Raw genomic sequence first — 18,369 nt, 5'->3', positions numbered from 1 at the left:
GGGTGCAGTACTCCCTCAGCAACACCACTCTGAAAGTGCTGCAGTCCAGCAGGTCTGCCCACCCACCTGGCAATGCAGCACCTTTGGAAGACTGACCCTTTCACAGTAAAGCACTTCCTCAGTACTGCCCTCTGACAGTGGATCTCTTGCTCAGAATTGGCTCTCAGAGCTCCTTCAGTACTACACCTGACATGCAATAGGCTGTTATTACTGACCTGACTGTATAGTGCTCCCTCAACACCATTCTTCTGACAATAGAGCACTCCCTCAGCACTGCACCTGACAGTGCAGCACTCCTTCAGTACTAGCCCTCGAATAGTGCAGCATTCCCTCAGCACTGACCATCCGACAGTGCAGCACTCCCTCAGCACTGCCCCTGACAATGCACCGCTTGCAAAGGACAGTCTTCCTGACTGCAATACTCCCTCACCCTGCCATCTCAACAGTGCAGCACTCCCTCAGCATTGCCAAAGGTCTGCTCCTTCAACAGTGCAGCACTGCCTTCACAACAGTGCACCACTCGCTCAGCATTGCCAGAGGACTGCTCCTTCAACAAAGCAGCACTCCCTCATCATTTCCACTCTGACAGTCGAGCATTTGCAGCAGACTGTCCCTCGGACTGCTGCACTTCCTGAGTACTGACCCTCCAACAGTGCAACACTCGCTCAGAATTGACCCTCCAACAATATGGTACTCACTCAGAATTGATCCCCCGGCAGTGAGGTCCTCCCTCAGTACTGACCCCCCAACCATGTGGCACTCGCTCAGAAGTGACCCTCTGACAATGCAATGCTAGATACACAGAAGATAGGATGCTCATTCAGTATTCCCCTATGAACGTCTATATTGCGTGCTCAATTTCTGGGGTGAAACTTGAGCCCACAACTATTTGATTGCGAGTGCCGGTAATGAGTTAATGCTGATGTTTATGTTAGTGCAGAATCCAACATTACACTATGGAGGCACGATTTAGCATCACTTCTCAGTACAGTTCAATTTTGATTTCTACCTTTATTTTGGTCATCTCTGAATCCATTGGATACTTAGCTTTAAATATCTGTTGCACTTCCTGCTGTGGGCTAAGGGACACAGAAAAAAAAACATTTTGTTACCAAAGCTTTATAGAAACCAGTTCTCAGTATTTTCACAGGCCACATGCTGCATTTATTACTTCTTCCAGACCATTCCAGATGTAATAGCACTTATCCCCGAAGCTTAGACTCAAGACACAATAGGGGGAAGCTTTGAGAAAACCTGGAGGACATTATTAGCAATACAAAGAAAGCAACACAGGTGAAAACCTTTCCTCACAAGATGAAAGAGTTCCTGATAATACAGTGGACATGAGCAGTCAAAACTGTATTTTAAATTTGCTTTGATTATTTGCAGCGTCAAAGCAGTAGAGTAAAGCTCAGGGAACCAGATCTGAATTACAAAGGTGGAGAAATGAAGAGTTTTCCAGTCATAGCTGAGTTGTAGTCCTGGAACGCCCTCAGAAAGAGGGAAAGGATAGATAACAAGTCTGAGCAGCCTTCCCACTACGGCCTTTAGCGGGAGCAGGATTACATAGAACTGGTCATCCTACAGTTGTGAGTCAAGACAATTATATATTGTTTATCTGACCATGGCGTACACTACAACTGAGCAAAAACTTGTCACACAGTCAATTTCAGAACTGGAAAGTGAACAGTAGTTAAAACCATGCAAATTTCTCCTATCTGTTGTTCAATTGCAGAGTCCGCAATGACTCAATTGCCAGTGTGCCATGACCAGTGGGTATGCTACAAGTCCTATGTATTATGATCCCAGTGAATGTTACTGCTGGACATGTCAGATTGATCCTTTTATTTTGTATTTAGAAATGTGGAGGGCAGCGACTGAACAGAGTCACAGGAATCAGCTGATGAACTTTTAACAAAAAAAAACATTTATTAAACAAGGAAAGAACTATATTACACTACTCCTTCACCCCAACTATGCCTTTACAGAACACTGATTCGCAAAATCTACCTTATACTCTCATGTTCTCAGTAAATACACAGGCCATGTAAACAAATAGGCTAACCTTAGCACATGCACCACACTCTGAACCAAGTGGCAGATTCCACCCAAAACTATTTCTATGGGTTTCTCATCAACTTCCTCCATGCACCCCAAGCCCCTCCGTGCTTATCACACTATGAGCCAACTAATTTCACTAGAACCCTGTCTTTCACATAAGGGTTTCCTTCTATCTCGAACAATGTGCCTTGGAATCTTCTCCCAAATGACTTTTTCCCTCGGAAATCTTCACCAAGGATCTACGGTCAGAGTTTCAACCCCTTCTCCTCATGTACCTCTACCATGGAGCACCACAAGCATTCAAGCTTTGCCTTCCACAGTCTCTCAGATACCCAACTGTGCCAACAGAACACCACTGCTTCAGAGGCTCATAGTAAGGAGTTACCAAACTCCGGGTCTCCTTGGATCTCTGGTTTCTTTAAAGCCCTGATTGTTCTAGGTCTGCACCTTGTCTTTTGACTTGGAGCCTCTGCTCCTCATTCTTAACTTCACTTAACTGGACTTTTTCCAGATTCCTTCCCTTTGACTAACAGGTCTTTTTGGAACTTCCTTCTGTCCTTCTCCCTGTTTTGGGGATGTATTTGTTCTTTAGTTTGGGGCCTTCTCTCTGCAGTCTCCCTTTGTGTCCTGTTAGGCAGAGACTTCAACTGCTCCCTGTACCTCAGAGCATAATCACCAACTGAACTTCAAACTACTTTCTGTTGCTTGTGGCCGCACTGTTACTACGCAACATCCCATTTTCTCTTTTCCTAGTGTTTCCTTTAGAATCAGAAAACCTCATTAAAATGCAGGCACCTTTTAAAGTAAAACTAAAATTCCAGTTTCCTGAACACACAACTGTAGAAATATAAATCAAGCTTAAACTTAAAGCCATAACTTATTCCTACCACCCACACATACAAATTCAATTTACTTAACTATCTATTTCTTCAGGCACATTAGGCAGTGTGTCCACAAAGATGGAGGAGCTTGTTACCTTTCAACAGAGAATGCTCAGATATCTGCTTATACAAGGCTCATGTTAGGCTGAAGATAATTAAACCTTAAGTCTCCTACAATATTCAGAGTGAAAGGGCCTTTCACCTGTTTAACTGTTTCCATCGTCGAAAGAATTCCTCAGATGACATATCTGTGGGCTGGAAAAACTTATTTACTGAGAGGGGCAGCTTGACAGAGATGTTCTGAAGCACTCCATCATATCTGCTTTTAATAAAATCAGAAAATGAAGATGAAAGGACAATCACAGCAACTTTTCCCCAACCTTATACCCTGCTGCCCACCGCAATGCCATTCTCCTCCACCATTTCAAATTTAATTTGAGAATTGTTTTGCAGAAGTTGTGTACCTGAACTGAATGCTGAGGATTGGCACCTCGACAAAGTTAGTGATGCACTCGATGTTCAACACCTGTTGAATTTGGGTACCACCTTCAACTGTCGGATCGACAGGTTTGGTTTGAACATTCAGTTGTAGAGAAGATAGTTAAACAAAACATATGTACTGAGTGACTATTATATAAAATATATGGTGAGTGCTTCATTCACCCAAGGGATTGGTCAAAACTGTCAAACTTTGGTGGATTGATCATCTTAGCAGGTGAAAATAAAATTAAAATCAGAGAAACTGAAGAGAATTTGCCCCATGGCTCAGTGAACATTATGGTATCTCCTCATATAGCATAGTGTTGGGTTCCAACACCATGTAAAGAAATCCAACACTATGTTCAAAACGTTATTCTTATTGCTTTTTTCTTTAATGGACTTCTGCTCAACCAAAAAGGCTGCTACAGATCACATGAATGCAAGGTTATGCTGGGAGCTACCACCAGGAGTTATCAGAAAAAATAATTCTTCACTCAGTCTCTTCATTCTTCTGGCACCCTATGTCATTTCAACATTTTCCAGTTTCTTGGCCCGAACCGTCTCTTCTTCACCATGCATATCAATCCCTCCACAAACATGACACCTAGATTCCAGTTGTTTGCCATTTTAATTCACTAACTTGCTCTCATTTCTGTCCTCTGGAAGCTTGAGGAACAGCATCTCATATTCCATCTTCCAATGAGGCACTTTACACAGTCAACAATGAGTTCAACGGCTTCAGACCATGAACGTTGTCCTCAATTTTGATTCTTTAATTTTGCTAAGAGCCTGTCCTTATCTTGTTTTCATATTATTGCTTTTGGAGTTGTTTATTATTCTTCCATTAACACCTATTCTGAACCAATGCTTTGCTTCTTTATTGCAACCATTATTACTCACGTTGCCTTTTGCTCCATGACATTTTTGTTATTTAATCTCTTCCACCATCTAACCCATCCCTGACCTTTCTCCTTGCGTTCCACCTGACCTTTTTTAGTGGTGTAAAACCCATCACATTTCTATTACCCTTCAGTTCTATAGAAATCATATTGAACTTGAAACATTAACTCTGCTTCTCTCTCCACAGATGCTGCCAGACCTGCTGGGTTTTCCCAGCAATTTCTACTTTTATTCCACCCAATTGTTGCATGAATTCACAACATCAGGGAGCACCAGACACAAAGACCTGGTCACAACAAAATGTTACTACTCTTCAGAATAAGGGGAATCAATCCACTTTGAAATAATTTTTAGGAATTGGAAATCTGACATGATCAACTTGTAGCTATCAGAGGTTCAGTTAGGGTCAAAATCAAGGGTTAATTTCCAAATAACAGCGCAGCACGTTCCAGATTGTCGAATTAGTGGTGTGAAGCTCCATTCAGTATCACATCATTTCTATTAAACTGCACAACCTGTGCACAACATTCCTGAACATGCATATATGGAATCATAGAATTCCTAAAGTGCAGAGGAATACCATTCGGCCCATCGTGTCCACACTGACCCTCTGAAAGAGCACCGTACCTAGGCCTACGCCCTAATCCCGTAACCACACCTAACTTGCACACCTTTGGACAATCATATAGATGATTGATTGTCATGACAAACTCTTATATTTTTATGAGAACATTAGCTTTGACTGTCCCTCCTACAAATGGCTTAGATTGAACAGAGTGGATTAGGTGACACTACTGGTGTCAACATCTCAGAACTAGAAGGGGTAAAATCTGCTTTAGCTGCGATATCCATAGGGGTCACTGCCATAATATACATCAATGTATATAATGGAGTGCAGACAGGCAATGATACACACACAGGATGACCAGTAAGCACACAGAACAGAGCAGCCAATCACCAGACAGGACACGATCACTATAAAGCTAGAGGACACCAGTCTTCCCACTTTCTCTCGGGACCCAGCCTCTGAGACAGTCAGAGTTAGTGAGCTGGCCAGTGCAAGCATCATGTTGGAGCTAGTAAGTCTTGTTAGGCTAGTATCAGGTCTCCAGTCAAGTCAGCATAGTGTCAACCCCCAGTTGAACATGTATAATAGTTTAGATGTTAAATAAAATCGTGTTGCATCTTATCAAGTGTTGGAAGTCTGTCTCTCGCTACACTGCATCAAGTGCAGTCTACATTGACCCAGCCGACCCAACACATCAGTGTTGAATATTGACGGACCTACCTTGGGTGAATCAGCGTTGACCAGCAAACAGACGGACCTACCTTGAGTGAATCAGCGTTGACCAGCAAACAGCCATCCGGTGACATGGAAAATGTCCGCCCTCCTCCGCAGCTCCGCATCGCCGGCAACCTCGGTGCAAATTGTAAGATCTTCAAATAAAAGTTCCAACTCTATCTAGAAGCCACCGACCTCAAGGCCGCATCGGACGCCAGGAAGATCGCACTATTCCTCTCCAGAGCCGGGGACCATGCCATCCAGATCTCCAACTCCCTTACATTCGCTGAAGGCGAAGCCAAGACAAAATTTAAAACTGTCCTACTGAAGTTCGACAGCCACTGCGACATTGAGGTGAATGAGAGCTTTGAACGGTACGTTTTCCAGCAAAGGCTTAAAGGTAAGGATGAACCTTTTCAATCCTTTCTGATTCATCTCCGCATCCTCGCACAGTCATGTAACTATGACTTGACCACTGATTCCATGATCCGGGATCAGATCGTTTTCGGGGTCCACTCCGATTCCCTTCGCCAGCAGCTCCTGAAAGTCAAGCAGCTCACCCTCACCATCGCCATCGAAACGTGCGTTCTCCACGAACATGCTAACAATCGGTACTCCCACATCAGGGCGGCAGAAATGGCAAAGCTAACATCCCACGAGGCGGAATGGGTGCAGGCCATCGCACAAATGCAGGGCCTAAGTATCGACGAGAGTGGCCATTCCGCGCGCTTTTCCCGGGTCCCTGCGCATGCGCGCCACGACCGAGGGGACGGCGAGGCGACGACCAGACTGCGCAGGTGCGTACGTCGTTCGGCCGCACTGCGCATGCGCGGTGGCGCACGGAACGCGCTGACGTTGGCGTCATGACGTGTCCGAATTGAGGCTCCGCCCATTTACAGCGGCAATGTCCGGCAAAATCACGACGATGTCTAGTGTGGCAAGTTTGGCCACTACGCAGCCCTTTGCAGATCTGCTCCACTGCCCAGCATCCAGCGATCCCAGCCGCGGCGCAGAAGTGTCCGTTCAATACAGCAGGCCATGCCAGACTCCGACCCCGACAGCCCAAAAGATCCTGATGCTGCGTGCCTCAAATCTCCATACCGGGTGGACATCATTATGAAGCATGCGCTACCTCTCTCCAAGACAGCAAAGCACCTCCCAATCCTCAGCATGGATCCCGACGATGAGTGGTGTGCTGTCCTCACAGTCAACAAGGCTCGCATCCGGTTCAAACTGGACACCGGCGCATCGGCGAACCTCATCTCCAAATCCGATCTCGACACCATCCGTGTCAGACCGAGCATTCTTCCACCGGCCTGCCAGCTCCTTGACGACTATGGCAATGCCATAGCTGCCAGTGGTTCATGCCAACTCGGAGTTTCCAATAAGTAATTTAAAGCAACACTGCGATTTGAGATTGTGGAACCTGACAGAGCATCCCTGCTCGGTGCTCGGGTCTGCAAACTCCTGAACTTGGTTCAGCGAGTCCACACCATGTCACCCTCACAGGCGACGGCCTCACCTGATGAGAACTTCCAGGCTGAAATTGATGACATCATCACGCAGTACCACAGCGTGTTCGACGGAATGGGCACACTCCCATACCGATACAAAATCAAACCAAACGCCACCCCTGAGATCCATGCACCACGTCGGGTGCCGCCACCCCCCAAGGACCGCCTCAAGCAGCAGTTACAGGACCTCCAGGACCAGGGCATGATATAAAAAGAACCCACTGATTGGGTCAGCTCAATGGTCTGTGTCAAGAAGCCATCAGGGGAGCTTTTAATCTGCATCGACCCCAAGGATTTAAACGGCAACATCATGAGGGAACATTACCCGATACCAAAATGAGAAGAGTTGACCAGCGAGATGGCTCATGCCAATCATTTTACGAAGCTGGACACCTCCAAGGGGTTCTGGCAAATACAGCTGGATGCATCCATTCGCAAGCTGTGCACATTGAATACCCCGTTCGGTCGCTGCTGCTACAACCGGATGCCTTTTGGCATCATCTCTGCCTCAGAGGTATTTCACCGCATCATGGAACAGATGATGGAGGGTATCGAAGGGGTGCGCGTGTATGTTGACGATGTCATAATCTGGTCCACAACTCCTCAAGAACACATCGATCGCCTCAAGCAGGTATTCCACAGAATCCATGAGCATGGCCTCCGACTCAACAGAGCCAAGTGCTCGTTCGGTCAATCAGAAATCAAATTCCTTGGTGACCACATCTCGCAGCAAGGCGTGCGGCCAGATGCTGACAAGGTCGCGGCGATCAACGCCATGAAGACCCCAGAGGACAAGAAGGCGGTCCTCCGCTTTCTAGGGATGGTCAACTTCCTCGGGAAGTTCATTCCCAACATGGCGTTACACACCACAGCCCTCCGCCATCTCGTCAAAAAGTCGACAGAATTCCAGTGGCTGCCCGCTCATGAGAACGAATGGCGTGAGCTGAGGGCAAAACTCACCACAGCCCCGGTTCTGGCGTTCTTCGACCCTACCAAAGAGACCAAAATATCCACTGACGCGAGCCAGGACGGTATTGGTGCGGTGCTCCTCCAACGGGATGACTCCTCCTCATGGGCCCCAGTTGCGTATGCCTCCAGAGCCATGACGCCCACTGAGCAACGGTACGCTCAGATTGAGAAGGAATGCCTGGGCATCCTAACGGGAATCAAAAAATTTCACGACTGTGTGTAGGGCCTCCCAAAATTCACGGTTGAGACGGACCACAGGCCATTAGTCCACATAATCCAGAAGGATTTGAATGACATGACGCCTCGGTTACAACAAATCTTTCCCAAGCTACGCCGCTATGACTTTGAACTTGTCTACAAGCCAGGCAAAGAACTCATTGTTGCAGATGCCCTTTCCAGGTCTATCACCACACCGTGTGTCAAACTGACTTTGTCAGCCAAATCGATGTGCAGGTACAATTGTGTGCCTCCAACCTTCCAGCCACTGATGAGAGGGTCATCCAAATTCGTGAGGAAACGGCCAAGGATCCTCTGCTACAACGTGTGATGCAGCACCTCACGAATGGCTGGCAGAAGGGACAGTGACCCCAGTTTTACAACGTCAAGGACGTCCTGACGGTGGTGGACGGCATCCTCATGAAGCTCGATAGGATTGTGATTCCGCAGAGCATGCGAGCTATGGTGCTCGGCCAACTCCATGAGGGTCACCTGGGGGTCGAGAAATGTTGACGCAGAGCTCGAGAGGCAGTCTATTGGCCGGGCATCAGCCAGGACATTGCCAACACGATCCTCAACTGCCCCACATGTCAGAAACTTCAGCCAGCTCAACCCAAAGAAACTCTGCAGCAACATGAAATAGTGACCTCCCCATGGTCCAAAGTTGGCGTCGACCTTTTCCATGGCAAGGGCCGTGACTATGTCCTCCTGGTCGGCTACTTCTCCAATTACCCAGAAGTGGTGAAACTGTCCGACCTCACGTCGAAGGCGGTGATTAAAGCATGCAAAGAAACGTTTGCCAGGCATGGGATACCGCTCACGGTGATGAGTGACAATGGTCCCTGTTTTTACAGCCAGAAATGGTCTGATTTTGCCCGCCTATACAACTTTCGTCACGTAACCTCCAGCCCCCACTACCCGCAGTCAAACGGGAAGGCCGAAAAAGGGGTCCTTATCATCAAGAGATTACTATGCAAGGCTGCAGACTCAGGCTCCCACTTCAACTTGGCGCTGCTGGCATACAGAGCATCCCCGTTGTCCACTTGGGTTGTCTCTCGCGCAGATGCTCATGAATCGCTCTCTGCGAACGACGGTTCCAGCCATCCATGTTCCAGACCTTGACCACCTCACGGTCATACAAAAGATGCAGCAGTCTCGGGCCCAACAGAAATCAGCTTACGACGCTCATGCCATGGATCTCCCCGAGCTGGTCCCAACTGATCGTGTTCATGTGCAGTTGCCTAACGGCGGGTGGTCCGCCACAGCTGTGGCCCCGAGATCGTTCCTCGGCCGCATGGCTGATAGCTCCTTCCTACGACGCAACAGACGGGCGCTGCGCAGAGTTCCACGCCTGCCACCTAAGCATGATATCTCGTCTCACACAATGCTTCCTCCGGACGTGCCCTACCACGAGGCCACCGATCCACCAGCAATCCTGCCGACCTCTGCGACCACCGCATTGGCGGCGGTCACACCTATCCAAGTGCAGGCGGCCCCTGATCCACCCTTGAGGCGGTCAACCAGAATTTGTCGCCCGCTGCAGAGACTAAACATATAGACTGAACTTTTGCATAACTGTGTTACCTTATCATTCTGACCTGTGTAAATATCATTTTTTACCATTTCATCTGCCCTATATCTGCACTAGCGACACCTTCCTGTGTACATAAGGTCATTTTAGCACATTCTGTATATAGTCACGCACATATACACATCCATACGCACTTGCACCTTAATATTTATTATCTCAACACACACAATACAAAACAAAAAGGGGGGGGGAGATGTCATATATATGTATCTATGTATATAATGGAGTGCAGACAGGCAGTGATTGACACACAGGATGACCAGTAAGCACACAGAACAGAGCAGCCAATCACCAGACAGGACACGACCACTATAAAGCCAGAGGGCACCAGTTTTCCCGCTCTCTCTCGGGACCCATCTTCTGAGACAGTCAGAGTTATTTAGTGCAAACACCATGTGGTAGCTAGTAAGTGTGGTTAGGCTAGTATCAGGTCTCCAGTCAAGTCAGCATCGTGTCAACCCACAGTTGAACATGTATAATAGTTTAGATGTTAAATAAAATCGTGTTGCATCTGATCAAGTGTTGGAGGTCTGTCTCTCGCTGCACTGCATCAAGTGCAGTCCACATTGACCCAGCCTACCCAACACATCAGTCACAATAATTAATGAAATAACTTTCAATCACGCATCTCTCTCAGACAGCAGGCTGAAAGCTTGAGACTGAGCCCATATCTGGAATCACAGCTGAGTGTAGTACTGAGAGGGATGCAAAGTCAGATGCCTCTATTGGTGAGACATTAAGCTGAGCCTGTAAGTGCTAGCAGCACAGTGGAATGAAAAACATAACATGCCATTATTTTAGAGTGGCGTGGGGAGAGGCCACCATGCCACCTAGAATAAGACCCACCAACAATAAAATGAGCCGGTCATGCATAAGATTAATTGAGGGGCAAGTGTATTAGCAAGTATGAGAAAGCTTTGATCAAATTCAACAACAGAACCTACGTAAAAAATTACTCTCATTTAAATTCAAAATGTCTTCAGAACTTGTTGCTTTGACTGTCATCCAGTGATCATCACTGGAAAGGAGCGGTGTGTACCCACGTTATAAGCACCCTGCTCCCTGGAGATGCAAGGCCTCTTGTCCATTAATCACTGCCTCAGTGCCTCAACAGTACCTACCATTCTGTCTGCTCAACCCCTCCTCGGCTGATACCATCCTCTCTGCCCACACCCTCCTCAGCAGATTGCACACTGCCCGCCAACACCCTACTCGGCAGATAACATCCTCCTCCCCCACACTCTCCCCGGCACATACCATCCCTGACACCCTCCACGGCATATATCATCCTCCCCGTCCACACCCGCCTTGGCAGATACCTACTCATCCACCCACACCCTCCTCGGAGATACCACCTTCCCCGCCCCCACTCCCCTCGGCAGATACCACTCTGCCGCCCGATTCCTTCCTCGGCACATATCATCCTCCCTACCTACACCCTCATGAGCATATACTAGCCTGCCCGCTCTCACCTGCCTCGGCATATACCATCCTCCCTGCTCACACCCTCCTCAGCAGATAGCATCCTCCCCACCCACGCCCTCCTTGGCAGATACCAGCCTCCCCGCCCACACCTTCCTCAGCAGATATCATCCTCCCTGCCTATACCCACTTCATTAGATACCATCCTCCCTGCCCATACCCTCCACAGAGATACCATCTTCCTCACCCACACTTCCTCAGCAGAAACCATCGTCCTCGTCAACACCCTTTTTGGCAGATAACATACTCCCCGTCCCCAACCACTTCGGTAGATACTAACTTCCTCACCCACACCCTCTGGGCAGATATCCTCCACGGCACATACCATCCTCCCTGCCACCCTCCACGACTCATATCCTCCTGGCCCACACCCTCCTTGGCAGACATTAACTCGTCCACCCACACCCTCCTCGGCAAATACCATCCTGCCCACCCACGCTCTCTTCGGCAGATACCATCCTCCCCACCGACACTCTCCCGAATGCATACCATTATCTCCACCAACACCCTCCTTAGCACATATCATCCTCCCCAACCACACCCTCTCACAGATACCACCCTTTTTGCCTGTCTCACTTGTTATGGGCGAGACGTATTCTGAACCCCAAAATGTATCATGGAGTTCAACCAACCTCTCCCTTTAATGGATTTGTTGCTTTTCCTAACACACGGCTTTTCCTAGGTGTGATATTACAATTATGGACACATTGGTTTTTAAACACAAAACACTGTTTGTTCCATGAACTCAACTTAACATTTTAAATAAACATTGGATCGCTTAACACCCCTTACTTCAAAGATAACTCAGAAAATATTGCAACAGTAAATAATTCCTTAAAATGTTCCTTCAAACTTCCAAGAGACTTAACACCTTTAAACAGGATCACATCAGGTTAAAGGATATATATATATTTTCTGTAGAATGGCAGAGATATATTAGCTTGGTTGCCTTCAGGTCGAGCAAAACAGCCAGGCACTTTTAAACTGCTCTCAGCAAAAACAGCCAGGCACTTTTCAAACTGAAACTAAAAACCTGCAAAATGGCTGAACTGAGCTGAGCTCCACCCACTCTATGACATCACTGTTTTCTTAAAGTACATTGCTTAAACATCCAGTTCTGAAAGGCACTCTCGCATGACACCTCCCCCTAAGAAAAAAAAATAAACCACCAACTTCAAGATGGTTTTATTTTTCACTTTTGCACTATCCACTAAGAAGTGTACACAGTAAATATACTTTTTCATTTTTTTTTTAAAAACAACACATGCAAACAGGTATAATAATATAGTCCATTTTTCTTTGCTCTTCTTCCTCCAACCAAAATCCTTCTCGATTGACAGTCTCTTTGAACAAAGTCTCTGCATGATCCATCCATTCCTCTACTCCTCGGCAATTCTCTTTAGAATCAGATAATGTAGTTCAATCTGACCACAGAGTCCCTTGCAATTCTCTAATACAGGAACTTTGGTGATCACAGCTTTCAGGCAGTCAAATGCCTGTTGAAAGTCCGCTGTCCACTGAAAGATTTTACATTTCTTCAGCAATTCCATCAGTGGAGTAATCACGCCACAAAACGTTTGCACAAATATTCGATCAAATCCACTCATGCTAAGAAATCGCATTTCCCTTCACCTTGAGGATAACGGAAACTCCGCAAGGAAAATGATTCGGGCTTCTCCAAATTCACTTTCGGCTAGGTTTATCACCAAACCCGCCTCTTGAAGTCGATCGAAGAACTCCATACGATGTTTTAAATGTTCTTTCCATGTCTGGAAGTTGGAAATAAAAGCAGATTGTCCCACTTTCTCAATGCAATCCTTCAAACGTGGGATAGGATAAGAGTCCGTTCTTGTAACTGCATTCACCTTTCGATAGTCCACACACAACCGTTGGGTATGGTCTTGTTTAGGTACCATCACTACGGGTGAGCTCCATTGGCTGCAACCCACTTCAATTATGCCATTCTTCAGCATACTCTCAATCTCTCTGTTAATCTGTGCCAATTTTAAAGGATTAAGTCTATATGGATGTTGTTTGATAGGAACAGCATTTCCCACATCTACATCAGATATAGCCATTTTAGTACTTCCCAATTCATCTCTACAAACTTGCCCATGTGATATCAATAACTCTTTCAGGTCAGTTCGGTTTTCCTCTGGAAGGTAACTTAACAATTCATCCCAATTTCTAAGAACATCCTCATTTTCCAATTTAATTTGAGGTACGTCAAATTCACAGTCACCTGGATTTGGTTCGTCACTTTGACTTAGAATCATTAAAACCTCCTTTTTCTTTCCTTCCCTTTCAAAGTACCTTTTCAGCATATTCACATGACACACTCGGTGAGTCTTCCTTCTATCTGGTGTTTTTACCACATAATTCACCTCACTTAATTTCCTTTCAATCTGATACGGTCCACAAAACCTAGCTTTTAAAGGCTCACCTACCACTGGTAACAACACTAAAACTTTATCCCCACTGGCAAAACTACAAACTTTGGATCTCTTGTCCGCTACCCGTTTCATCACATTTTGTGCAACTTTCAAATGTTGTCTAGCCAATTCACCTGCTCTATTTAATCATTCCCTAAAATTTGACACGTAATCCAATCGTGTAATTTCCGATTTCCCACTCACCAATTTTTCCTTAATCAAATTAAGTGGTCCTCTTACCTCATGACCAAAAATTAGTTCAAAAGGACTAAATTTGGTAGACTCATTAGGTGCATCCCTAATTGCAAACAATACAAATGAGATTCCTTTATCCCAATCCTCTGGATAATCTTGACAATACGCCCTCAACATTGTCTTTAATGTCTGATGCTACCTTTCTAATGCTCCCTGCGATTCTAGATGGTACGCAGTTGATTTAAATTGTTTTATTCCAAAGCTATCCATAACTTCTTTGAATAACTTTGAAGTAAAATTTGCTCCTTGATCCGATTGAATTTCTGTGGGTAGTCCATATCTAGTAAAGAATTCAAGTAATTCCTCCACAATCATTTTAACTGTAATATTACCTACTGGAATGGCCTCTGGAAACCTAATAGACACATCCATTACAGTCAAAAGATATTGATTCCCACTTTTTGTATTTTGGAAGCGGTCCTACGCAATCGATTAGGACCCTTATAAAAGGTTCCTCAAATCCTGGAATGGGTATTAAGGGTGCTGGTTTTATCAGCTTCAGGTTTCTCTATCGCTTGACATGTGTGACATGATTGACAAAATTTAACTACATCTTTATGTAGTCCAGGCCAATAAAAATGTTTCTGGATTTTAGCTTGAGTTTTCCTTATTCCCAAATGACCTCCCACTGGTACCTCATGTGCAACTCGCAACACCTCCTTTCTATACCCTACCGGCAATACTACTTGATGAACTTCTGCCCACTTTTCATCCGCCTGCATATGTACAGGTCTCCATTTTCTCATAAAGACATCATTTTTATGGTAGTAACACTCTGGTATACTCTCAGATTCCTGTTCCGTATATGCTTTCTGATATATCCGTTTTATTTCTACATCTTTCTGTTGTAACTCCGCCAATTTTCCTGAACTAAAAATATCCGCCTCATCCTCCACCTGTTCTTGTTCTTTTTCAACCATCTGATCAAAAATCGTTTCTGATAATTGCACTTCAACTTCATCTTCACTCTTTGATTTCTCCTCTTGGCTTAACCTGTGACTGGGAAAAATCCCAGGATATTCGTCTTCAGTTGACTGATTTTCCACTGGCTTATCAACCACAGTAGGCATTACTGCCACCTGCGATCCAGCTATATCATTACCCAAGATATTCCTGGACAAGATAGTTTATCTATTACTCCTACTACCACTTCACCACTCTTCACTGGACTTTCCAACCTGACCTTATATAATGGAACGCTACTCCTCTCACCCTGAATTCCAGATATCACCACCTTTTCTGGCAACATTCTTCCCAAACTACATAATTCCACATCTCTTACCATTAAAGATTGACTAGCCCCTGTATCTCTTAAAATTGTGGCTTCTTTACCTGCTCCTTCTGATACACATGAGTAAACTTTACCCACACAAGTAAATTCTTTAAAGGTGTCTCGCACCTTCTTAACAATTACTTCTTGAACAGGCTGTACAATCGTTTGCACCTCCTTCGCTTCCCTTGGGCTTTCTTTACGAATCTAACAAACCCCACTGTCTTATCCTGTTTTACCACATCAGCCTTCCCAGTGCTTTTCTTCAACCACCAACACTGTGACTTTACATGGCCTCATTTATTACAGTAAAAACATCTGAAATTTTTCATTTCTTTTCCACCCTCCTGGATTTCTTTTTTAATCTGAGGTACACTCTCTTTATTGTCTCCCATCAGATCACCTTTACCTTTACCACTTGAGCATTTCTCATGTCCCCAGTTTCTATCCCTCACCGGCTGAAACTGATGTCGGAAACCAATCTTTGATTTATGAACTAATTCATAATCATCTGCCATTTCCGCTGCTAATCTCGCAGTTTTATCCCTCTGTTCTTCCACATGAGTTCTCACTACATCAGGAATTGAATTTTTAAACTCCTCCAAAAGTATAATTTCTCTGAGAGCTTCATACTTTGGTCTATTTTCAAAGCCCTTATCCACCTATCAAAATTACTCTGTTTGAGCCTATCAAACTCCATGTATGTTTGACCAAATTCTTTCCTTAAATTTCTAATCCTTTGTCTGTAAGCTTCAGGCACTAGCTCATATGCACTTAAGATGGATTTCTTCACCTCCTCATACGTTCCAGATACCTCCTCCGGTAGTGATACAAACACTTCACTAGCTCTGCCTACCAGCTTTGTTTGAATCAGTGACCGTTTCATTTGTTTAGCTACCTTCTCAAATTAAATGAAAAAGGCTTCCACTTCCTTCTTTCAAACCTTGGCAATGCTTGGACATATTTAAATAGATTCCCACCAAGCCTTCGACTATGACGCTCTTTCTCACTATCCTCATCACTATCATCCAACTGTACGTTTCCCTTTACGTCTGCCAATTTTAACTGATTGTCATGTTTCATGGCCATTTTCTGAAGTTCAAACTCCCTCTATTTATCTTTTTCCCTGATCTGTATCTCCCTTTCTTTTTCTTTTTGTTCTGCTAGGGCTATTCTTTCTTTTCTCCTTTCTTCGCTCTCCTTTTCTTTTTCCTCTCTCTCTCTCTTTCTTTTTCCACTCTCTCACTCTCGTCGCCAGCCGCTTTAATTCTTTCTCATGTTCCATTTGTTTAATTTGCAACTGAATTTTTGCCATTTCCAGTGAGTCAAACTCTATCTCAGGCAACTTTAAATGCTTAACCACCGCCATAATTACCTCATCTTTTCGCATTTTTTCAGGTAATGTTAACTGCAATGTTCTTGCCAAATCTAACAGTCTGCTTTTCATTTCTGTCCGTAAAGTACTACGTGTGACATTCTCCACCCCCCAAAACTTCTGAGCCTCTGAAAGAGCCATTGTTCACAACACTCTCCCCACTTAAACTACAATACCACACCGGAAAAGCAACAATCCTTCACTGTCTTTAAGTTCACAAAAGCCAATCCAATAGACTTTTATCCCGGACGAGCCCCCAATTGTTATGGGCAAGGCGTTTTCAGAACCCCAAAATGTATCATGGAGTTCAACCAACCTCTCCCTTTATTGGATTTGTTGCTTTTCCTAGCACACGGCTTTTCCTAGGTGTGATGTTACAATTATGGACACGTGGGTTTTTAAACACAAAATACTGTTTGTTCCATGAACTCAACTTAACATCTTAAATAAACATTGGATCTCTTCACACCCCTTACTTCAAAGATAACTCAGAAAATATTGCAACAGTAAATAATTCCTTAAAATGTTCCTTCAAACTTCCAAGAGACTTAACACGTTTAAACAGTATCACATCAGATTAAAGGATATATATTTTTTCTGTAGAATGGCAGAGGTATATTAGCTTGATTGCCTTCAGGTCTAGCAAAACAGCCAGGCACTTTTAAACTGCTCTCAGCAAAAATAGCCAGGCACTTTTCAAACTGAAACTAAAAACCTGCAAAATGGCTGAACTGAGCTGAGCTCCACCCACTCTATGACATCACTGTTTTCTTAATGGTACATTGCTTAAACATCCACACCACCCTCCCTCCCTACATCGACCTCAGCACATACCACCCTCCCCAACTGCACCCTTCTTGGCAGATAGCATCCTGCCCACCAACACCTCCCTCGATAGATAGCTTCCTGGCCCGCCTACACCCTTCACGGCAGATATCACCCTTCCCATCCGACTACCTCCTTGGCAAATATCATCCACTTGCGCACAGCCCCCTCAAAAGATATCACCCTCCTCACCCACATCGGCAGATACCACCATCCCTGCCCGACTCCCTGTTGGACAGACACCATGCTCTCCATTCACACCCTCCTGGGCAGATACCATCCTACCTACTCACACCCACCTTAGCAGATACCATCCGGCCTGCCTAAACCCTCCTCGGCAGATAGTATCCATTCTTCCCATACCGTGCTTGGCAGATACCAACCTCGACACCCATACCTTGATTGGCAGATACTACACTCGCCACCCAGACACCCACATCAGAAACCAAATTTCCAGCTCACATTCTTCTTAGCAGATAGCATCCTGCCCGACCACACCCTCCTCGGCAGATAACATCAGGCCCACCTATACCCTCCTCGGCAGTTATCAACCTCCCTGCCCACACCCTCCATGGCAGATACCATCCTCCGCATCCTCACCCTCCTGTGCATATACCATCCTCCCTCCATACCCTACTCATCATACAACATCCTCCTCGGCACAGACCATCTTCCTCGAAACAGACCATCCTCTTCCCCCACCCCCACCTTGGCACATACCATTCTCCCTGCCCACCTCCTCGGCAGATACCATTCTGCCCACCCACACACTCTTCGGCAAATACCAACCCCCCCCCCGCCCCCGTCCTCACCTTTTTGCGCATAGGCCATCCCCC

At 45.6% G+C, this 18,369-nt stretch overlaps 1 protein-coding gene across 1 annotated transcript in view; it reads right to left on the bottom strand.

Moving 5' to 3' along the window:
- The window catches only part of LOC140430945 (AP-2 complex subunit alpha-2-like), a 705,690-nt gene that overhangs the window by 182,956 nt on the left and 504,365 nt on the right, over nt 1–18,369 (bottom strand). The window contains exons 18-20 of the mRNA XM_072518780.1: nt 3,407–3,530; nt 3,145–3,261; nt 1,010–1,079 (exon numbers count right to left, since the gene is read on the bottom strand). Of these exons, the coding sequence (XP_072374881.1) occupies nt 1,010–1,079; nt 3,145–3,261; nt 3,407–3,530 (311 nt within the window). The remainder of the gene's footprint in view (nt 1–1,009; nt 1,080–3,144; nt 3,262–3,406; nt 3,531–18,369) is intronic.

This window comes from Scyliorhinus torazame, chromosome 10, assembly GCF_047496885.1.
Source record: "Scyliorhinus torazame isolate Kashiwa2021f chromosome 10, sScyTor2.1, whole genome shotgun sequence".
NCBI classification, from domain to species: Eukaryota; Metazoa; Chordata; class Chondrichthyes; order Carcharhiniformes; family Scyliorhinidae; genus Scyliorhinus; species Scyliorhinus torazame.
This window is presented reverse-complemented; position numbering and strand designations above follow the sequence as displayed.